Here is a 21,953-nt window from a genome sequence, read left to right on the forward strand (position 1 = left end):
ACCACGAGGTGAAAGGAGGAGAGTAGTTTTACTTTAGCAGAATCAGAATCAGAATCAGAATCATCTTTATTTGCCAAGTATGTCCAAAACACACAAGGAATTTGTCTCCGGTAGTTGGAGCCGCTCTAGTACAACAGACAGTCAATTTACAGAACACTTTGGAGACATAAAGACATTAACAGAAAACAACAACAAACAACAATTGTGCAAAAAGATGCAGAGTCCTCAGTTCGAATGGCTAATATCGCAATAGTCCGGTGCAATGACCATTGTGCAAAGGGCACTGAGACTTCAAGGAGTGTATGCGGTTTAAAGTGACGAGTACTGCGATAATCTGGGACAATGGTTGTGCAAATGTTACAGATACTCCTCAATCAGTGTGCAAATGGAGCAGATACTACTCTGGCATGAGTGGCCACTATATGCAAATAGTGCAGCACGGCGAGACAACTACAGTGAGTGCACAAGTAATACATAATACAGAAATGTGACAACGAACTCAAGTCAAAAAATTGCCAGCTTGTTGTAATGGAATTGTAAGTTAGCTGTTCAAGAAGTTGATTGCAAGAGGGAAGAAGCTGTTGGAATGTCTACTAGTTCTAGTTTGCATTGATCGGTAGCGCCTACCTGAGGGAAGGAGCTGGAAGAGCTGGTGACCAGGGTGGGGAGGGTCCGAGAGGATTTTGCTTTGGCTGTAATTTAGGAATATAAGGTTTTATAGTGGCAACAGTTTAAGATGGTAAACCAAATTTCTGCTCGGGGGAATTTTTCTTTTAAGACAGAACATGGATTATACAGTTTACTCATTAAAACAAATATGTACACACACAAATACATTTCTAAAGCATAAAATTGAGCCAGAAAATCTGAGCTCAGCAGCTCAGTCCTCCACACAGTCTGCCAAGTCCAGAGTGAGGAAAACGTCCGCTTTGCACTTGAACGTCGTCTTGTCGCCGGGGAAGAGTTGACAACTCAATGGGTTTGGTGCAATGTGTTTTATACAGGTGGGCTGTAGAACAGAATAATGCATTTTAGTGGATACAGTAAAGATCTGTTGCATGGATAGTGTACTACATTGTATCTCGGCGCTATGATTTTTACCAAATCATTCCTACAAACTTTAAAAATGCAATCACCATAAAAGATGCCGTGTAAATGCGTTAAATCCCGGCTGACTTTGGGTGAGAGGCGAGGTACGCCCTGGATTGGTCGTTGGTCAATCATAAAACACCTACGGAGAATTTAGTCTTCAATTTGAAACAGAATCCTCTTTATTTGCCAAGCATATCAATGAGCTTAATGTTATTTTTGCAATGCGGCAGGAAGCTGAAGCAAGCCAGGGGAGAATGTGCAAACTTGAGTTGAGCACAAAACCTTAATTCACAAATGAGATTATCTCACAAAACGCTAGTTTTATTATCAAAGGCTTTGTTAAACACCAAGTTCATCATTAGTGTCTGTGCTGAACAAAATGCATCACTGTGTTGTGTGTATAAATATATATGTATATTAGAGGTGCTTAATTAATCAACAACTAATCTATCAATTTATTTCGCATTTGGATAATCGTTTAGAGACATGAACTTAAAATTGTCCAAATCCTCAGAATGTCAGCTTCTCAAGACCAAATATTCTCACATTTTCTGTCGTCCTCCATGAACGCAGACTGATGATCTTTGTATTTAGTCAAATTGAGACATTTGTAAACATCTGCTTTTACTTTGGGAAAACTGCTCAACACTTTTGCCCGTTTTGTGACACATTACGGCCCAAAGCTGAATCATCAATTTGTGCATTTCCTGCACTGTCGATCTGAAATAATATCCTGCTTTTTAATCAGACTGATCGATTAATTGAACGATTGTACACACACACACCATTTTCTTTGTTTCATAAACGTCAATAAAACACTGACCATTGTCTTCAGGCTAAAACGCAGCGCTTCCGTTGCAGGAAACAAACTTTGTGACGGCTCCGCGTCAACTCCTCTCCGGACGTATGGTGACCCCCGGATACCCGACAGCAAGCCGGACGCCCTGCCCACCGAGTGGTAGCTTGGACCGGCCGCCTGCTTGTACCACGCCTCGGTGGGGATGCAGAGCACCAGAGCGGAGAGCACCGCGATGGGCAGCAGCAGTTTAGCCGGCATGTCTGTGTTGAACGTGGAGGTTTAAAACAATGGAGCGGACCTCGTCGTCAGCGATTGTGTGCACCTTTCACCAGTTTTCTCAGTTCTTATAGACACTCGATAATCGTTCTTATGTGACGTAAGTGCATTTATTTAGACCCCCCCCCCAAACCAATCTTAACTGGCGGTGACCGTGCGACGACGACTGCTACCAGTCCGTGAATGCACTGCGTTGACACCGCTGTCGCACCCCGCCTGTTTTCCAGTTGTGTTGTCACTCGGTGTACAATAATTTGTCTCATTCAAGTTTTAATATACAGAAACAGGTAATGTAATGACAGTAAAAATCCAGAGTACATGATGAGGTGTTGTTGCTTAAATGGTCATAAATATTAGGTCGTACTAATTTGCCAGGAGGCTAATGTTAGCTTTCTGGGCGCTAGCTAGCGCATTATTAGCATTAGCTGTGTGAGCAGAGGAGGAGGCAAAGGGAGGGTTTGTGTTAAATAATTTTTTTTAAAACCGTTTGCTTCTCGCACAGGCGTAAACTTTGATATATTTAATATGAAAATGTGTTTTTTTTTAACTTTAAGGCAAACTATTGTAATATATGCCAAAAGGTGAAAAAGGTTAGATATAAAATCTGTGTTCAAATTCTCATGATGTATGCAGTGTGTGTGTAACATTTCTATTATTTTCCATGAGACCAGTTTTATCAGAGCGGTTTTAAAGACAACTCCAGTAATATAATTATCAGTTTCCTGCAATAACATTTAGAAAGTTGGGGGAAAAAAACAAAAAAGTTTAAAACTGGTGAAAATGCATCGGCCAACGTTTAAGACAATGGCGATCAAGACTTTAGTTGTGACGTTTTTTTTTTTTTTGTTAAATCTGAGTTTCAAACGCCCATAAATTAATCTTTATCCTCTAATCAAAACGTTGGTAAATTTTGAAAGGTTGCTAAACACAAACAGGCGCCATAAAAAAAGTTTTTAATTAGATTTTTCCAAAGTTAGAAAATCTGGCACTAGAAACACATGCATAGAAAAACAAAAAAAGAAATTAGGAAATTATGAGTTGTTAAAATACATGTAAGGAATAATTATATCACAGTGCTGAGGATTTGTAGTTGATAAAATTCATGAAATTAGCGTTAACGCTTGGACGCACAACACATTCAAAGGGCAGCACAATGTGTGTGAATCCATCAATTTACATCACATTTGGCCGCATCACAGAAAAAAAATATATTTACATTCTTATACCTGTAAATATTGGAATAATTACCTTTGTTTTAGAGGAGCGTTTGAGATTTGTAATGCGGGTTTTTGGTCGATAGGGAAATTTCAAAGTCGTTGGATAAAACTAGGAAATGTGTTTGCGTCATCAGTAGTGGTCAATAAGAGTAAGGTGAAAAAAGTGATTACATTTGTTATTATTGGTTCTGAGCCTCCCCTATTACACAACTTAGGAACATTACAGAGCATGTATTGTTAAAAAATAGCCGTTGAAAACACGAATATATTTTTCAACATCACGACTTGTGTTGAGAAACTGAGGATGAACATAACTGCATGTACAAGATGTTATATCTTTGCACTGATCTTTTCTTTTTTTTTTTTTGAAAAGTGCAACATCAACAATGTTTCTTTTTCGGAAATGAAGGCTGCAGACCAAAGTAACTGTAATAGCTATTTGCAGTCTGAATTATGCTATACATTTTCAAGTACCTGTCCTTTAATTCAGTATTTGGTGACACGGTGCTTGCCTTTTTACTACAGCATCACACCCCCATGGTGAGTTATAAGCAAAAAGCCAATTTCTGAGAAAATGAAAGTGAAACGATAAACATAAAATTGCCAAGTCGTCCTCGGGCGTGTCTTATTCCACTGCAAGCGGCGGAGGGCAGAGGACGTCTCAGTCCTTTGCCTAGCTGGGTAGGAACACCACACTACGACAGAATTTCAACTTCATTTTGCAATGAACGTCGGTTTATGTCATTTTCGCTGCGCTCCCCAAAACGAGTACGTCGTCGAGCAAATTGTGCCGCGTAGCGAAACTTGGAACGGGACTCTTAGAGATGTTTGCTGTATTACGTAGAGTGACTGTTATTTTTGTTGTTGTTACATTTTGAAATGAGCAGCAATGGCAGGCAAGCAGTTCAGGGTGTAACCCACCTCCTGCCGACGATAGCTGGGATAGGCACGCCCGCGACCCGCGTGAGGAGAAGCGGCTCAGAAAAGGGATGGAAGGATGGATTTCCATTTCCTGGCTGTTCGTCGCCGCTGCTAATGATCGTATTCTTCGAAGCGATGTAGCACTACGGTGCTTGAAATCTGGTCCCCGATTTTGGCCACTTTGCCCTGACTGGAGTTTGAGCTGCGGATGTTCTGATAATGTTTATTACGAGTCAAATTTATTGATTGTGGCCTCCATGTTTTAAGCTCTTTTCAATACGATTTTGTTTTTTTGTGGACTAATTTTCCATTGTTCAAAACGAAAGTGAAAACGAGCCCTCTCTCTGAGCGAGACAGGCTGTCGCCATTCCATGTTGCATTTCTGATGATTTTTCCAAAATAATTAATCTCCTTTTTCGTGGTCCTGAAACTCACCAATTTTGGCAGGCGTGTGTAGTCTTTAACCCCCAAAGCCCCCAAAATCCTATTTTTTAAATAGATTTCCCCCCCCCCCCCCCTTCACTTATACAAAAAGCATATGACAATGACTTTAGTCTTTAGTTCTCCTGCTACCAAAAAAGCTTTGAAACAGCCACCCCATCTTTAACTTGCATCAACTTTCAGAAATAATAGAAGTAAATATTTTCTTCTTGACGGATGACGTAAATATAAACACTTGCTCTTGGCAAAACGTGCCTTCTGTCAAAACGTATGCAAACTTGAGCCGTAATAAACTGAAATTTTACCGAATAAAATAAGTGTCAAATTGCATGCCTCGGCGGGTCCATATGTCAGTCATCGAAGATTAAGGCCACACCCTACCTCGGTCTGTCACCTTCCTTTCTAGTTTGAATTTGTGTTTAATTCAGTGATTCCTTTGCATACCACAAGAGCGAGCCTGTTTGCCACACTTCTCTAAATTGCCAAGCTGCTGATGTGGGCTGACGGTGGTGGTGGTGTCAATGATCGATAAACATTTTGAATATTTGCTGTGAAAACGGGGGTGCGAGGACCTTTTCGTCCCCGCTTGCAACGTCAATTAATTAATGATTTTTATCTCCCCCTGCGGATAACCCTGAACAGTGTGACGATGCAGTGCTCCGACTGTGGCTACCTTCCTTTGAACAAGAAAGCCAAGTTCTGCAGCGAGTGTGGCGCCAAGTTGCTGGTCCAGTCTGCCAACAGCCAAGGTGAAGGAGATTTGCTAATCGGACAGCATATGCACAATTTGAGAACGATGGCCATCATGTCAATGCACCTACCATGCTTGGAATATTCATATGAAAATAAAATGCTGGCCTGAATTAATGCCAGAAAAGCTTCATACTTGCCAACCTTACAATTCCAAAATAGTATTAAAAAAAATAAATAAAAACAATTATGGGGAGAATATTTTTGTTTGTGTTCGCTGCATACGCCGCATACGAGGATTTGCACACAGGTGTAACTCAGTGACTTGTTGATGAATGTTGTTGCTGAATGTTCTTGTTCTGTCACTTGGCAGAAAAAGGGTTGGCAAATGTGAAGAGGTTTTTATAATGTAACTAATGTATTGGTCACCCATTCAAAAATCCTGTCATTATTTTTGCTGCATTGATTATTTTCATGTAAAAGCTGTCTTCTTTAACCTGCATGAAGGAAATCAACCAGATTTGACAGACTCTACTGCTACAACACAGAAGCGCATTATTTCCGCCGATGACAAAAACGGCAACACAGAGTCTAAAAAGTCAAAGAGTGAGGATGAACAAGCCACTTGTGAGCACCCTCTACGGGACCAGAACGCCAATGTGGATCAGGAACAGCAAGAGAAACATGAGAAGGAACAGAAGCAGTCTGGCACTGCAGACCAAAGAAGAATCTTTTGCCCTCAAACGCCATCTGGGGTAACACTTTATGCAAATGAACAGCTTGGATGAAACATTGCATTCCTGTTCCTAGAGGAGTATTTGTATCCTTGCAGATGCTTTTTCCTGATCAAGGCTCCAGTGTGGACTCCGATGCAGTGGAAGACATGCAGACACAAAAGTCCGATGCAGACTATCATGCACAATACGATACTCCACCCCAACCAACACCCATAAGGTCTATCTCTTTCAGATGGTTTTCTGTTGAGGACATTAATAATAGTAACGTGTTTAATGGTCTGCTTTTCCTTTTTGGCTTTGCATTTCAAGCAGGAGCAGGAACATAGCTTCCCAAAACAGACTCACTGTTTACTTCCATGCCATCCTCTCAAACGATTTCAAATTTGACTGCAATGAAGATTCCATCTTCATCAACGCTGGACCTCCTCTATCAGAATGGAAATTCCATGCATTGCAGCTAAATGTGACCAGGTACTTCTGGATGTAGCATGATCTTGAATATTATTGATCCTTTCAAAATGATTTGATCAGGTTTCGCGATGCCCGTCCGCCACATCGCCAATGCCTCATTGAAAGAGGATGTGGTGAAGCAAATTTTGCCCACATCCTCCACCATGGCGAATCCAAGTTGCCTGCGTCAAAACTTCCACTCACTGATCAAAGTTAAAGCCTGTTCGGTTAATTGAAGACTGAGAATGTGAGTGTGAACGGTTGCTTGTCTTTGCCATGAGATTGACTGCCGACCACTCAAGGATGTACCCAACCTCTCGCACCGAAGTTGGCTCCAGTTACAACCCTAGTGAGGACAAGCGGTCTTGAAAATTGATGGATAATTAATTACTACTTCTTAATTGTCATTCAAGCATAAGCAGAAGGTAACCAGTCGGTATTACAGTAATCTCCCATTTTTCGCGGGTTTCTAAAAACTGCAGCGGGTTTGTGAAATCGGACTCCCATATTCTTTAAACACCTTGTATATACAAACACCCAGTAACTAATTTCAAAGTCTGTGTACTTGCCAGTGAAGATTCAAAAAGAGAGTGAAGGCAATAATGACATGTCTGAAAGCGCTCCCTGGGGAGGCATCCTAACCAGATGCCCGAGCCACCTCATCTGGCTCCTGTATGTAGGGGGACCCCATGGGGCAGCACGGCGGATTCAATTCTGAGCTGGCGAGTTCAACTACGGCCTCGTCTGTGTGGAGTTTGCATGTTCTACCCGTGCCTGCGTGGGTTTTTCTCCAGGTGCTCTGATTTCCTCCCACTTCCCAAAAACATGCATGGTAGGTTAATTGGAAACTCTACATTGCCCCTAGGTGCGAATGTGAGTGCGGATGGTTGTTTGTTTATTTGGACCTTGCGATTGGCTGGCGACCAGTTCAGCTTGTACCCCGCCTCTTGCCCAGAGTCAGCTGGGATAGGCTCCAGCTCGCTCGGATGTGTTGACATTTGTCTCCTTTTTGTGCAGGGATCTCAGCGAGCATGGGTTTTTGGTCGAAGGCAGTCTGGAGACAAACAAAGAGATGATGTCTGTGTCAATACCTTACAAATATGTTGTATTCAAGAAGGCGAAAAAAAATTACAAGTTTGAGTACATCTACAAACAGGATTGTGATCAGGCCAAAACCAGCAGATGCTTGTTTGTCGAACCTCGCCTCCTCATTGAAAACGGTATGAACAACACTAACTAACGCTAGCCTGCTATGTAGACTTCTGTGCTCATCAATAATGTGTTGTTGTTTTTATTAAAGGGGACTGGCATCAATATGATGACATCGTGTGTGTTAAGCCAAAAAAGACCTTTACACAACACTTCACAAGCTTTTGGTCTAACCAGGGGAAACAATTGATTGAAGGCCGAGATATTGCAGGGAAAATAATGATGGACAGAATATTTGATCTTCTCAGGACCTGGACTGACACCAATTTGAAAAATTTTCTAAAACAGCTGAATCAGTTCTTTCAGATTTATGCAAACCCATCTATTTACGAAGGAATACGTAAGAAATGGAACTACTTTAACTACAACGAGAACAATGTAAGTTCTCTCAGTTTTGTCGTAAATCAGTCCAGTTGTAGCCAAATCCTCCTAAATCCACCACTTTGCCTTTCCCAGTTACGGACTTTGATGAAGGACTTCATGTTGACAAAGGTGTCTCCTCGAGTAAATGGGGATGAAAATGCAAAGAGTTTGTATATTCAAGATCCTCTTCGAGCGGCTGTGATCATGCTCCACCTGTGCGAACAGTACCGTATCAACCTGGATCCTGTCCACCGCCTCCACCTGTGCACTCAGCTGTCTTTACCCAAACTAGACAAAAGCGCCTTCCTCCAGTACTGGCAAGATTTTTCACGGGATGTTCGTCTTCTTCCAAGGTAAGTACAGTGGCATCTTGAGGGCTGACCATAATGCGAATCGTCACGCTTTGATTTGCTTGACCTTCAAAACAACTTTTGGGAAAAAGTATCCCGAAAAGCAAAATAAACATTAGCACGAATCCTTTGGTTGCTTGGCCGTTTTAAGGCACACATCGAAAGGCATATTGTTTCTGCTATATTCATTTTGTTTGTAATGGATTTTACTGGTCTATATTGTAGCCTGCCAAGCTGCTTGTCATCTCTCATCAAAACTGTGAAACAACTTGGGAACCCCCACTGGATTGTGGCATTACCGCTCTTTCACCTCCTTGAAGGCATTGCTGCAGAGCCCTTTCAGGTGCTGACATCTGGACATGGTCTGCAAGATCTTGAAGTGGGTGACTTGAACAGTGGTCAAAGGAAGTAAGAACACTCCAACTATATGAACACATCTAACCTTGGATCTATTCCCAAATTCATAAATGTCTCATCATCTTCCGCTTGCCAGGGACCTGCTCAACATGATTAAAAAACATCATCACTTGATGGTGGTGGATCCACTTTCAGCTCGATCTGGTTTTTACCTCATGTCTCTCTGTGAAATGAAGGATTACAGCATCATCATGAACATCCAGCTTTTGGACATTCTTCGTGTTCTCGCCTTAAAGGCACCAAGGGACATCAACCTCAATAACGTCCAGGTATGTCACGATTAAAAAAAAACGAAACTAAACTGTAGCAGAAGAGTGTGGACTCCTTGACAAGCAATCACTTATTACCAGTGATTAAGGGGTCACATATGAAACAAGTAGAACACGGACTGAAACCATGTATAGTGTGCATAAAAAGTCTACACGTTCCTGTTCAAATGCCAGGTTTGTATCTAAAAAAAAAAAAAAAAAAAATGAGACCAAGAAAAAGCATTAAAACAAACACACACAACAACTCTGGAGAGAGGCGTCGATGTTTTAAGCGAGTTCGCCGCGGGAGAGTGAGCAGTTTAGTTCCTTAACTTGGAAGCTCATTTGCTCGCGCGCTAGCTCTTTAGCTCGTTGGCTAGCGAACACAATAAACAGTTAACTTTCCCTTAAGTGTCTCTGTTGCATGAATCTAAGCGCTGCACATGGAGCAAGGCTACGAAGTATCGGACGGAGCAAACACCGGCAGTCTACCGTTCTTTGAGGCCACGAGTGGTGAATGACACAGCCATTCAACTCACTGTGTGATGCACACGCTGGCTCAAAACAACAATGACAATTTATCAAGTCCGGAAAAAAACTATCGTGTCCATTTTAGTTATCAAATGATAAGTCGATATAGTAATTATCGTGACAGGCCTACCTGTCAACACATTTTGGGAATCCCTGCTCTAAACCATTGAAAATTAAGCCTGTTGCAAAATTCTAAGTAGTTCTTCGGGACAAACACAGAGTATATTCTGGAGTAAAAAATTAATCGTTGATGCTGGTTTTCATTTCAGGATCTATCTGACATTCTCTCACACATCCAAAAGAATCTCCTTGAGACAAAATACAGGTAAATTAGATTTTTATTTAAACATGGCAATATTTTATCCCTCCCATTGTTTTCTTGTGTTCTTCAATTTGCATGTTAAACTATTATCGCAACTGAATCCTTGCTAGTTGCATCTCCAAGGATTATGGAAGATTGTGCCTGATTGCGGTGGGAAACCTCTTTGAGAAGATTTGCAACGGAACCAAGTCATTATACTGCAACAATATTCCTCTAGCATGCATGAGCGTGGTTGCGTCCGTGTTTGACTTGGTCATTCCACACATGCAACAGGTATGCAAAGTGAACTCTTATGAAGCCAGTGGTGCACCCTTCAACAGAGGTGGGTTGCCAATCGAAACTGAAAAATGATTCCCTTTTAGGAGGCTCGTGGAGACGGACAGCAGCCACAAGCAGGAGAGATTGCAAAGGCGATTCGCATCATGAGAGGCTGGATGAGTTCGCATTTCAAGGAAGATTTGCTATCCAGGAGGCAACTTCACGAGGTCGTGGCTACGGAGGCGATGGAAGTGAGCATTGTGATGTTTTGAAATGAAATCGCTTGAACAAAATATTGATATGTAAATGGATATAACATTATTATCACTCATGGTACAAAAGCATCAGATATTGAAACTGTCACTGTCTGATGTCAAAGGGTAATGTGATGTGAAAGAACCACTGAATGGTTCTGAATAGATCGTGATTTTATTATGATTTGTCTGCCCTCCTACTCACTGCTCTGTTCGCTTTGTATTAACAAAGAGCGACCATGAGTCAATTAATCTTTTTATGGTAATATATCAAAGTGTATATTTTTTTTATTTCACTTTTTTTTTTCCCCCCATTTATGCCTACTTTTTTCCATTCTTAAGTTACATTGATAATGTGTCGAGTGCGAGGGAAAGCTTCCTTTTCTTGGTTTTTGCAGGTGTGGAACCGCATACTTGGCATCCGCTTCATTGATAATGAGTGTCAGGAATTGTGGAGACTGAAATTATCTTTGGATTTTGAGGGCAAGTACAAAAAGGTAGAGTATATACAGCCTAGTTGTACATCATTCAGATACTTTCTTGACTACATATTCAGTGGAATGTCTGATATGTTTTTGGTTTAAGGCAAATCCAGTGGATCAAATTCATTTTTATTGCTCAAAAATAGAGGAGCTCGATGAGTCTTTTCGACATGTCGGGCCTACTATTGAGATGTGTGCGCTCGAGGCTGTTCCATCTGTATGCCAGGTATTTGTATACTCTCTTCACGACTTATTCATGTTCAAAGTGTTTGCCCCAAGTCGCCAATATGAGAACGTAGCCTGGAGGTGAAAATGCTAAATTCCTCTAATTCATTGTGTCGACACTGTATGTCGACACAATGTCCTCCTTATCCAGACCAATTCAGTGGGCCAACTGTTGAAGAATTTCAAGATGAACGGCAAGTTCGTGAAACTTGTCTCAGCCATTGTCACAAATTCCTGGCCAAGGGACCACCAAGGAAATTATGAAGAAAAAAAAGAGACGGTCCTTCAGTACCTTCTCTCCTGGACTGCTGCCGGACAAATTTTTCAGCTATATGGTAATCCCTCATTTTTTCATTGATCAGGTTTGAGGAAAATCTACTGTTATATATGTGAGATGGGTTGATTTATTCTTTTTTTTAATTGACTCCAGTTTTGAAAGAAGTAGGGGACTCCATTTTGCTTTAGCTGCACACACAAATTGCAAATTCGTGTTAATCGATGAATCAAATCTCTAGGGGAGGAGCGTTCAAACTACAGCCCAACTGATTAATAAGCTTAAATCGGGCCGATTATAGCGCATCACCAATAAATAGACATTGGCCAATATTTAACTGATGCGTTAACCTTTTTGTGCGCGGAGATTGTATCTCGCTACTCGGCTGAGAGAAAAGGGAAGAGAAACTGCAATTTGTTTCATTCCATGATAAGCTGTGATTTTTTTTATTTTATTTATTTTTTTATTTTTTATTTTTTTAAAACAATATAACTGCACTTCAGTACCACATGACAAGTTTTATAGTTGTTTAAGTTGCATCTTTGTGAAATATGCAACTGTTAATTCCCATGTCCACCATTATGTAATAAAAAAAACTTTTACAAAGTATTTTAAAAATTTGTAAATTCTCAAATATCTGTGTGAATAAACATCAAGGTGGATACTGGTCAGCAGAACCGCTTCACAGTTCAAAAGGGTTCAAATCTGGGCTCTGCATTCCTGTGTGGAGTTTGCATGTTCTCCCCGTGCCTGTGTGCGTTTTCTCTGGGTACTCTGGTTTTCTCCGACATTTAAAAAACATGCATGTTAGGATTATTAAAGACTCTTAACTCAGGGGTGTCAAACTCATTTCTGTCGCGGGCCACGCTGTAGTTCTCCTCAGAGGGCCATTATGACTGTGAAAGTATATAAATGGTAAATCGCCTCATGTTTATCGCATATACACAACAAAGTCATGGATAACCAAGTTTGAAATCAGAAGTCAAGGATAACACTGTAGGTTTTTCAGTTCCTAGAACAAGGAGGATCGGTAACAAAATAGGCTTTCAATATTTTAACATTATTTATTACATACGACAATTTGAAAAATCATGGAAGTTGATGGACAGGATTTGCTTTCGTGGGCCACGTAAAATGACGTGGTGGCGTCGGATCATGTCTCGCTGGCCCTTGAGTTTGACATGCTAAAACTTGTCAGTAGGTTGAGAGGCAGTTTTAAAGGGGCTACTAATGTTCAATTTCTCGCCTTTTCAGGTGCAGAGGAAAACCTTTTTGACAAACTCACTGATGATGCCAGAGACAGAATCACTTTTGCCGTGTCAACATTGAGAAACATCAAAAATCAGCTTATTAAGGGTAACATTACAGTGAAGCTGCTCAGAATCCTTTTGGCAAGTCGAGAGGCCCTCTTAGAACTGCTGAAGATCGGTAATGGTCGTCTGCTTTTCATGAAAGACTGCTGGAGACATGATAAAAGACATAACGTGTTTCGTGAACCCTGTCATCACTAGATTGTCTGTCCGAGAATGAGCAACACAGGGACACTGGTAAAATGACAAGGCTTCTGAAGTGCAGAGAAAGTGAAGTTCAAGCGGTATATACTCAGAAGGAGCAAGTGGACTCCTTGCTCACAATGATCCGTCACCTTGACGAGGACATGGCGGGTACGAAGACCAAGTTGAACGTGATCAAGCATTTGCAGTGAATGTAATGTTTGTTTTATCCCTTTTTATTTCAGTTGACGTCCGTGACATGGAAGAGAGATGCCGTGTCAACATAGAGATGATGGCCCTAGACCTTTTCATGGAGGTTCACCCGTTTGACCAACTTCCCTCTGCTACGGCCGGTGTTGTCACTTACTTCAAAATAAATGACGAAATCAGACAAATGTCAGATGTCTTGTACAAGTTAAACGATAGCCACATATTTATATTGTGCTGGAAGGAACAAGGCAAACTCCTGGGCAGGGAAGACGTCATGCAGGACAATCCCGTTGAGGAAGACGTACCACGCGCAACACTGACACTTAATGAGATTCATGCCGATATTTTTAAGCCTTGCGTTGCCGCTTACACAGATATTTACACACATTTGAAGAATGGCAGTATAAAGCTGAAGGAGGTGCAGCGGCTTTTCACCAATTACAGGGGCAAGTACGCACAGCTCGCACGAGATCTGGACATCATGTGTAGAATTGACATGTCGACAGATAAGCAGTGGATCCACACCAGGCTTCAACAGATTGAGCAATATCACGAGCTCCATCTTGCCGTGGATTCAGCTGAGGTCATTATGGCGGTCAAAGGGACCCTCTGTCTTGAAGGAGATTTCAGCGTGCTGGAGACATTGTTGAAAGTTGTAAGTGTTATATCTATTTGCTATTACAGTGGAACCTTCAAGGTCAAACACAATCCGACTAGAATTAGAATCTTCCATTGCAAATAATGGCTATGGAATTACCAATACATTGAGCAATTTCCTTGTTTAGTAACACGGGATGTTTATTTCCTCAACTGTAGATCTTTTAAGCAGGTTGTGGGTCAGTTTTTGTGTTTTTAGAAGATATTAAACAATATATAAAGAGCTCTTTCACCAAACTGCTATTAACTGTGTTCATGTGTTTTAAAAGCCCAATAACGAATTCAAATTCAGTTCATTTATTGTTATTTTCAAAACACTATTTATCTAGAAATATCTTTAATTTATCCCAATAACGCTTCTCTTTGAAAATATTTCTTGGACTGAGCAGCCAATGTGTGTTCCGCTTTCTCACTTGGCAGTTACTTCCAGTTCTAATTCTCCACTCGTTATAACATTTCCAATCACACCTGATGTTCCAGTGTATTCTCAACAACTCAATGAAGGTTTTCCTCAAGCTTTCCTGAACATTGTTTGCTTCATGGTGTTCTTCTTTCAGAGTCATGCAGACTTTGAAGTGTCGGAGCTTCAGTGCATTGACAATGACTTGATAGGGGCCAAGAGGGATCTGGCGGACATCACTGAGCCTCGTAGACTTTGTTTAAAAGAGCTGACACGCAGAGGCCATTTTATAAAATGGGTAAAAGATGCACTGAAAGGTAACAACCATGAGTTCCAGGAAATATCTCAAAGCTCATCAAGGCCAGGCCGTTTGAAAAATGCTGACTACTTTCAGATCTCAAAGAGTTGAAGGTGTTTGTCGAACTGGCTTCCATCTCTGCGGGAGAGAATGACATGGAGGTGGATCGCGTGGCTTGCTTTCATGACGCCATTCTCGGCTACTCTCCTGTCCTGTATGAGCTTCATCCAGACTCAGGTTTTCTGGCCTTCAAAAACGTTTTGAAGAAACTCTGGAGAGCATTAGACAAAGACAACAACCTTCCCAAAAAAATGGTAAAAGGAAAAAAAAAAAAAGAGAGATTTACTATTACGCAATAAGATGTAGCCAAGTGGTTATTCAATGAGACAATAATAATAAAACGAGTTCTTTTTCAGCGTGACAGTGGCCGCCATTTGGAATGGCTGAAGACAGTAAAGGATAGTCATGGCTCAGTGGAGCTGTCTTCTATGTCTCTGGCGTCAGCCATCAACAGTAAGGGCATCTACTGGATCAGTGCACAGAGTGGAAAAAAGGTAAATTAACAAACTCCATTGCTGATTCCACCGCATGGCTGTACAGTGTTCCACCGCTATTTAGCCTATCGCTGGAATTCCCACTATATCGCATTATTCCACAGTTTATAGCAATTGTTTTGATGTGTATTTACTGCCTCACTGTAATACCCATGCATGTTAGAAAGTCACAGTTGCCCATGCACTCGTCAGCCGTTTAACGTTGGGAGAACAATGAAAAACATAAACACAATGAGCACAATAAGCAAGAGTTCGGTCGACCACAGACACTCGCACAGAAACTCGTGAAATGCATACTTTGCAATTTATCGTGTTTAAAAAGTGTGTTTTTAAGTGTGACATAAATATTTTTAACACCGTATGGTCTTTAAATTGCAGATTTTCACCTATTGCGGGTGGGTCTGGAATGTATGTATGTATGAAATGTGCTTTTTGTAACTCACAGGTGAGTCTCGACACCACTTTGAAACTTGAGATTCTGGAGGACAAGGAGGATAAGGAAGAGTGCGAGACGCGCTACTATTCTCTGGAAGATGTGCGGGAGCTGCAGAACAAACTGATGCTCATGTCTGGGAAAGGCGATCAGGGACAGAAGGAAATGAATTACTTCACAGAGGTACGACTGTATTTCTAACTGGGGGCACATGAACACGATGGTAGGGCACCAACAACTTAAATAAGCTCCATAAAATGAAAACTGCAGTAGTCTCTCAAAGCCCAAAGTGCTTTTGAATTGCATTTTTTCTTACAACTGACATTTTATGTGATTCAGTAAAAAAAGAAAAATTCTTCACTCAAATAAAATTGTGACTTTATAGTAGCTGTATCAATCTAAGCTTTACCTGTTCAAATGTTTCATTTCAGGTCTTTGCTGGTGTTCAAAGACTAGCGGAGGCTTTCATTGCTCTCTATGCTGCTGGAAACCCTCTGTTCAGACACTGGGAAGCTCAAATCCAGTGTTGCTCCAGTGAGAAACTCAGCATTGTGATGGACTTCAACCTGGGGGAGAATTTTAATCTTGTCACCATTGAGGAGCGCCTTCCTGACCTTTGCATGAAAATGGAGAACATCCTGCACTTTTGGTTGGATTATTTGGACAAACAGAGATCCCAGCATCACTTTTTGAACTACTTCACAGCAGAACAGATTTTCTACCTATGCAGCAATCTGTCAGAAGAACACGTTAAACATGTGGCTGATCAAGTTCTCATGATGCTGTCCTTTATTAAGCCACACTGCACTGCCTCAGATGTATCGGGTGTCTGGCATGAACTTCAAAATGAAATCCTCACCAAACCAAAAGAACAAATTGAAGAACTTGAGTTCCAGTTGATGTCAGACCCAAGTATGGAACTGGATCCTGAGGAACAAGCAAATGGATTTCAAAGGTTTGATCTGATATGGAATAATTACATGAAAGACCCGGAGGATGTTGTTCCCCACATTCTTGACATACAAAGTCTCGGAAGACTGCTTGAAATGCTGGTTGAGAAGGACGATGTTTCTGAAGAGAAAGTTGAAAGAGAGCTCCCGAAAAGCATAAAAGCTGGAAATCCAAACCTCATTGTTTGCCCTCACACGGCAGTCTTAACTTCTTGCATCTCCATTTATATGACCAGCAAAGATCAGCCGCTGCCAACTTACGACGAGGTCCTGCTGTGCAACTCCTCCACAACTTACGAGGAGGTGGAGCTCTTCCTCAGACGTTGCCTCAGGCCAGGTTGCAAAGGGAAGAAGATATACTGCCTCCTGTACGGGGAGCTGCTTATGTATGATGTTAGCTGTAAAGTTGTGAAATTTTTTCAGCGCATGAAAGTACAGAGCTCGACAGATTACAGGCTTGTTATTCTCTGTAGCTCAGAAAGAGAAGAAACCTATCTTCCATCAGCTTTCAGTCAGTACCGGTTGCAAATTGTTCCTCAAACGTCACTGGCCGACATCCAAAGGTTCCTCCACCAGCATTATGTTGTCCCACCAGATCAATACAGTGCAGCAGCTGTATTCAAAGATCGCCTCTGCGTTGGCACTGTCTCATCTGAAAGGGCTGGTGTTGGTGAGTGTAAGCTTGTGTTCACACTTCATGTTTGATTCTGTTTAAACAAACTTTTGCATGTGAAAACTATCATCCGAACCCAAACAAGCTGACTGAGACCACTAAAAGAGGTGGGTCTCCATCCACATGGGGCGAACTCTGGTGATTGCAGCGTTGAAATGACAGCTAAAAGTCGAGAGAAATTGCTAATATTTAATAGTACGAAGTATGATCAGGGCTGTCTCGCTGCCGCTTGCCACAGTCTGTGAGGCTGAATGTTGCGGAAGCTTTTCCCTGATTTCCGCTGGTTTGAGTAGAAACATTTAAATAAAATAAGAATGTTATTCAACCCAGCAGAAATGCAAATACTTTCCTGACACCATCTTTTTTTTAACTACGCTGCCTTTCATCTCATTGATTAAAACGCCAGCGTGGCCACTAAGTGAACAACACCAAATGTGCTCAGCGTATCTTTACAAATGGTCCAGAGAAGAGCACCAAACTGCATGTGTGAACAAAATACAATACCTTGATATTTCTTTGTATGGAATTGCCACATGGTGAAAAAGTATCCTTCTGATCATGATGGTTTTCAAAATTTCAGGTAAATCACTTTATATCCAGAGGCTTTACAAAAAACTGAACCACTCAGTTGAGGAACGACCAAGGATGCAATGCATTCGCTTGATTGAACCCAGTGTCGACGAGGATGCCATCCTTCAGACTCTTTTGAACGCCACAAAAAAGAAAAAACTCACTGTGTTCCATTTCGACATTACTTCATCGGTAATTGTTATGCATTTTGTTACATTTTATCCATGCTGATAGTATTGTGTTAATGGATATTTCTGCTGTTTTAAAAGGTAAAGAAAGGCATCCACGAATTTCTATTCAAGTTGTTGATTCTGCGTTACCTAATGGACTCTGAGGGTAACACCTGGAAGTGCAATGATAAGGATCTGTATGTCATGGAGTTTTTAGAAGAAACTGTCAAGCCAAGCAAAAATGTTTCAGCGCAGGTAAGAGGTTTGACAACTTGCACGGTCATCTGACTGTAAAACTTTGCTTACCTTAGGCTCTTCTGTTGTCTTAGACTAATACCTCAATCAGCTCAATCACAGACGTGTTCCCAAATATTATTTGCCGGGCACCGAAAGACGTGCTGATGCTCACAGTGAAGAACGAAGAAGATCCCAATGACAACCCACTGATGGATGACAAAGTGTTCAAGAGTGCAGCCTTCCAGCGACCATACCAGTATCTCAAAAGATTCCATAACAACATTAGTCTTGATCGGTTCAGTTATACGGACAAGGTTGCCGAAGGGTCGCATGTGGAATGTCTTCAGATGCTTCTCATTTACTGTGGCATTGTGGACCCATCCTGGGCGGAACTTAGAAACTTTACTTGGTTTCTAAACCTGCAGCTAAAAGACTGCGAGACATCTGTTTTCTGTAATTCCGATTTAACGGGAGACATCCTCAATGGATTTAAAACATTTGTGGTGGATTTTATGATTATCATGGCGAGGGACTTTGCAACACAATCGCTAGGTATCTCTGACCAGAGCCCCGGCAGTCTACAAACAGTCCAGGCTGTCCAAGGCAAGGACTTAGCTCCTTTTTTGATCAGAAAGAGATGGGAAACGGAACCACATCCCTACATCTTCTTTAATGAGGACCACTCTTCCATGACCTTCATTGGGTTTAATATTCGGCCCAATTCACAGAATGCATTTGATGCAGTTGATTCGAGATCTGGAAACGTTATTAAAACAAATGTTATGTCAAAGGCATTGTTTAATGGCCTGCAACATCAGGGCGTTCCTTTTAACATTGACTTCGATAGCCTACCCAGAAGTGAGAAAATACAGCAACTGTGCAATGTTCTTGGAATCAAAAAGCCTCTTGACCCAGATGAAACATATGAGCTTACGACTGACAACTTACTGAAGATGCTGGCAATTCACATGCGTTTCAGGTGTGGCATCCCTATCATCATCATGGGAGAGACAGGATGCGGGAAGACAAGACTCATCAAATATCTTTGTGAGTTGCGCAGGAGCGGCGTTGATGCTGAAAACATGAAACTGGTCAAAGTGCATGGAGGAACATCGTCAGAAATGATTTACGTCAAAGTAAGAGAAGCAGAAGCTATTGCTTCCATGAACAAACGAGACCACGGATTCGACTCTATTCTCTTCTTAGATGAGGCGAACACCACAGAGGACATAAGTAGTATCAAAGAGGTCCTATGTGACAAGACAGTCAAGGGGGAAAGTTTGTTAGCTGACACTGGACTGCAGATCATTGCAGCATGTAACCCTTATCGAAAGCACACCGATAAGATGATCAAAAGGCTGGAATCTGCCGGTCTTGGGTACAGAGTCCGGGCTGAGGAAACGGATGAAAAACTAGGCTCAATTCCTCTCCGTCAGCTTGTGTACAGAGTTCAAGCGTTGCCACCAAGCATGATCCCTTTGGTGTGGGACTTTGGCCAGTTAAATGATAAGACAGAGGAAATATACATTGAGCAGATCGTAAAGAGAGTTGTGGAAAACCAAAACATTGCCCAGAACTACTTCAAATGGATTACTCTGGCTCTTTCTGCCTCACAGAAGTACATGCGGGGAAGGACTGATGAATGTAGCTTTGTCAGCCTGAGAGATGTCGAACGTTGTATGCAAGCTTTTGTTTGGTTTTACGACAACCGCTCTCGTTTCTTTGCAGAGCTTGAGGAATTTGACAGTGTTCAAAACAGAAAAAAACAATGCGCTCAAAACGGCCCTAAGGAGCGAGATCCTGTAATGTGGTCTCTAATCATGGCCTTAGGTGTGTGCTACCATGCTTGCCTTGAACAAAAGGTTAATTACAGACGGTGTGTCAGCCAAAGTCTACCACCAGAGTACAGTCCAGCAAAAATAAGGGAGGAAATTACAGTTATGCAGGATTTACTCCTAAGTGGTGTACCAATGGCCGATACAATTGCAAGAAATGCCGCCCTCAAAGAGAATGTTTTTATGATGGTTATTTGCATTGAGCTGAGGATCCCTCTCTTCTTAGTTGGAAAACCTGGTACTTCAAAATCTCTGTCTAAAACCCTGGTGGCCGATGCAATGCAAGGCCAGGCCGCACACTCTGACCTCTACAAGATGTTTAAGCAGATTCATTTGGTGTCCTTCCAGTGTAGCCCCCACTCTAAACCAGAAGGCATCATTAATATATTCAGGCAATGCGGACGCTTTCAGGAAGGAAAAGATCTTGATGAGTACATTTCAGTCGTTGTCCTTGATGAGATTGGGCTGGCTGAAGACTCCCCAAAGATGCCACTTAAAACCCTTCACCCATTGTTGGAAGACGGTTGCATTGATGATAAGCCACTGCAACATAAAAAAGTTGGATTCATTGGCATTTCCAACTGGGCGTTAGACCCCGCAAAGATGAACAGAGGCATATTTGTTTCTCGAGGCGACCCTAATGAAGAAGAACTGATTAAAAGTGCAGAAGGTATATGCTCATGTGATGTGATGGTTTTGGAGAAGGTGAGGGAATTCTTCCCCTATTTTGCAGTAGCCTACATAAAAATTGTCCAGAACCAAGGCAAAGGATTTTTCGGCCTGCGTGACTATTACAGCTTGATTAAGATGGTTTATGCAGTGGCCAAAACATTCCAACGAAAGCCCACCAATGAGGAGGTCACGAAAGCCATTTTGAGGAATTTCAGCGGCAAAAATGATGTGGATGCAATATCTATTTTCAATGAAGATTTTCGCATTGCATTTGACCCGGAGAACATCAGTGCCGTTGAGTTTGTGAGAGAAAACATACAGACAGTTGGACAGGAGGAAGAATGTCGCTACTTGCTGGTACTAACCGGAAATTATGCCGCGCTCCAGATTTTGCAGCAAACGTTTTTTTCAGAGATTGGTCAGCCCGAAATCATCTTTGGATCCAGCTTTCCAAAAGATCAGGAGTACACTCAAGTCTGCCGCAGCATCAACAGAATCAAGATCTGCATGGAGACAGGTCAAACTGTTGTGCTTCTGAACTTACATAACCTCTATGAAAGTCTCTATGATGCCCTCAACCAATATTATGTCTACTTGGGAGGACAGAAATATGTGGACCTTGGCCTCGGAACCCATCGTGTCAAGTGTAGGGTGCACAACAACTTCCGACTTATTGTCATCGAGGAAAGTGGGGTGGTTTACAAACAGTTCCCAATACCTCTCATCAATAGACTGGAGAAACACTACCTGGACTTCAATACTGTCCTGACAACTGCGCAGGAGAGGATGGTCGAGAAATTAACGGAATGGGTCAGGCGCTTTGTTTCTGTTGACATGACTCAGAGGTACAAGTACCGTCCTTCAGACGTCTTCATTGGCTACCATGCAGACGCTTGTGCTTCTGTGATCCATCGAGTGATCGAGAAGAGTAAGGATGGTATTGAAATCTCAGATGCCGAGCAACGAGTTCTCCACAAAGCTAAACTTGTACTGCTCAAGTGTGCCACACCAGATTCAGTGGTGCGGTTGGACTTAACAGACCTTCCCAGTGGGGATAGTGAAGATCTTGCAAATGTCTATTTTGAAGATCAGAACAACAGCTGCCTGGCTGACTTCATAGTTGCTCATACAAGACAGGAAGTCCATAGCGTTTCCTCCTTCACAGAGGTAATGTTACCATCCCAGCTCCTGATAACTCACACAGCTTTTAATCTTCATAAGTCTAACCGACTTGCTTTCTAAACC

General features: G+C 41.8%; 2 protein-coding genes across 5 annotated transcripts in view; one reads left to right on the top strand and one right to left on the bottom strand.

The window, feature by feature from the left end:
- Positions 1-74: 74 nt before the first annotated feature.
- Positions 75-4,419, bottom strand: LOC133465487 (neuropeptide B-like). Its single transcript, XM_061748363.1, has 3 exons — positions 4,306-4,419; positions 1,916-2,151; positions 75-1,009 (listed from the first exon to the last, which is right to left on the bottom strand). Exons 1-3 carry the CDS (start codon positions 4,391-4,393, stop codon positions 881-883), a joined length of 453 nt encoding a protein of 150 aa, XP_061604347.1. The 5' UTR covers positions 4,394-4,419; the 3' UTR covers positions 75-880.
- The window catches only part of rnf213a (ring finger protein 213a), a 37,388-nt gene continuing 19,410 nt past the window's right edge, over positions 3,976-21,953 (top strand). Inside the window, exons 1-27 of one of the 4 annotated variants that reach the window (XM_061748361.1) lie at positions 3,976-4,065; positions 5,389-5,495; positions 5,944-6,191; positions 6,269-6,390; positions 6,483-6,644; positions 7,641-7,843; positions 7,924-8,210; positions 8,289-8,548; positions 8,771-8,953; positions 9,039-9,231; positions 10,011-10,066; positions 10,174-10,336; positions 10,426-10,572; positions 10,974-11,072; positions 11,161-11,283; positions 11,434-11,617; positions 12,811-12,984; positions 13,068-13,220; positions 13,295-13,914; positions 14,474-14,633; positions 14,711-14,928; positions 15,031-15,168; positions 15,614-15,784; positions 16,033-17,221; positions 17,805-17,986; positions 18,064-18,219; positions 18,294-21,875. In XM_061748361.1, the coding sequence (XP_061604345.1) occupies positions 5,396-5,495; positions 5,944-6,191; positions 6,269-6,390; positions 6,483-6,644; positions 7,641-7,843; positions 7,924-8,210; positions 8,289-8,548; positions 8,771-8,953; positions 9,039-9,231; positions 10,011-10,066; positions 10,174-10,336; positions 10,426-10,572; positions 10,974-11,072; positions 11,161-11,283; positions 11,434-11,617; positions 12,811-12,984; positions 13,068-13,220; positions 13,295-13,914; positions 14,474-14,633; positions 14,711-14,928; positions 15,031-15,168; positions 15,614-15,784; positions 16,033-17,221; positions 17,805-17,986; positions 18,064-18,219; positions 18,294-21,875 (9,273 nt within the window). In that variant the 5' untranslated portion in view covers positions 3,976-4,065; positions 5,389-5,395. Of the gene's footprint in view, positions 4,066-4,093; positions 4,153-5,388; positions 5,496-5,943; positions 6,192-6,268; positions 6,391-6,482; positions 6,645-7,640; positions 7,844-7,923; positions 8,211-8,288; positions 8,549-8,770; positions 8,954-9,038; positions 9,232-10,010; positions 10,067-10,173; positions 10,337-10,425; positions 10,573-10,973; positions 11,073-11,160; positions 11,284-11,433; positions 11,618-12,810; positions 12,985-13,067; positions 13,221-13,294; positions 13,915-14,473; positions 14,634-14,710; positions 14,929-15,030; positions 15,169-15,613; positions 15,785-16,032; positions 17,222-17,804; positions 17,987-18,063; positions 18,220-18,293; positions 21,876-21,953 lie in introns of those variants that run through there. The other 3 variants (XM_061748360.1, XM_061748358.1, XM_061748362.1) reach the window with 3 other exon arrangements.

Source organism: Phyllopteryx taeniolatus, chromosome 16 (genome assembly GCF_024500385.1).
Source record: "Phyllopteryx taeniolatus isolate TA_2022b chromosome 16, UOR_Ptae_1.2, whole genome shotgun sequence".
In the NCBI taxonomy this organism is placed as follows: Eukaryota; Metazoa; Chordata; class Actinopteri; order Syngnathiformes; family Syngnathidae; genus Phyllopteryx; species Phyllopteryx taeniolatus.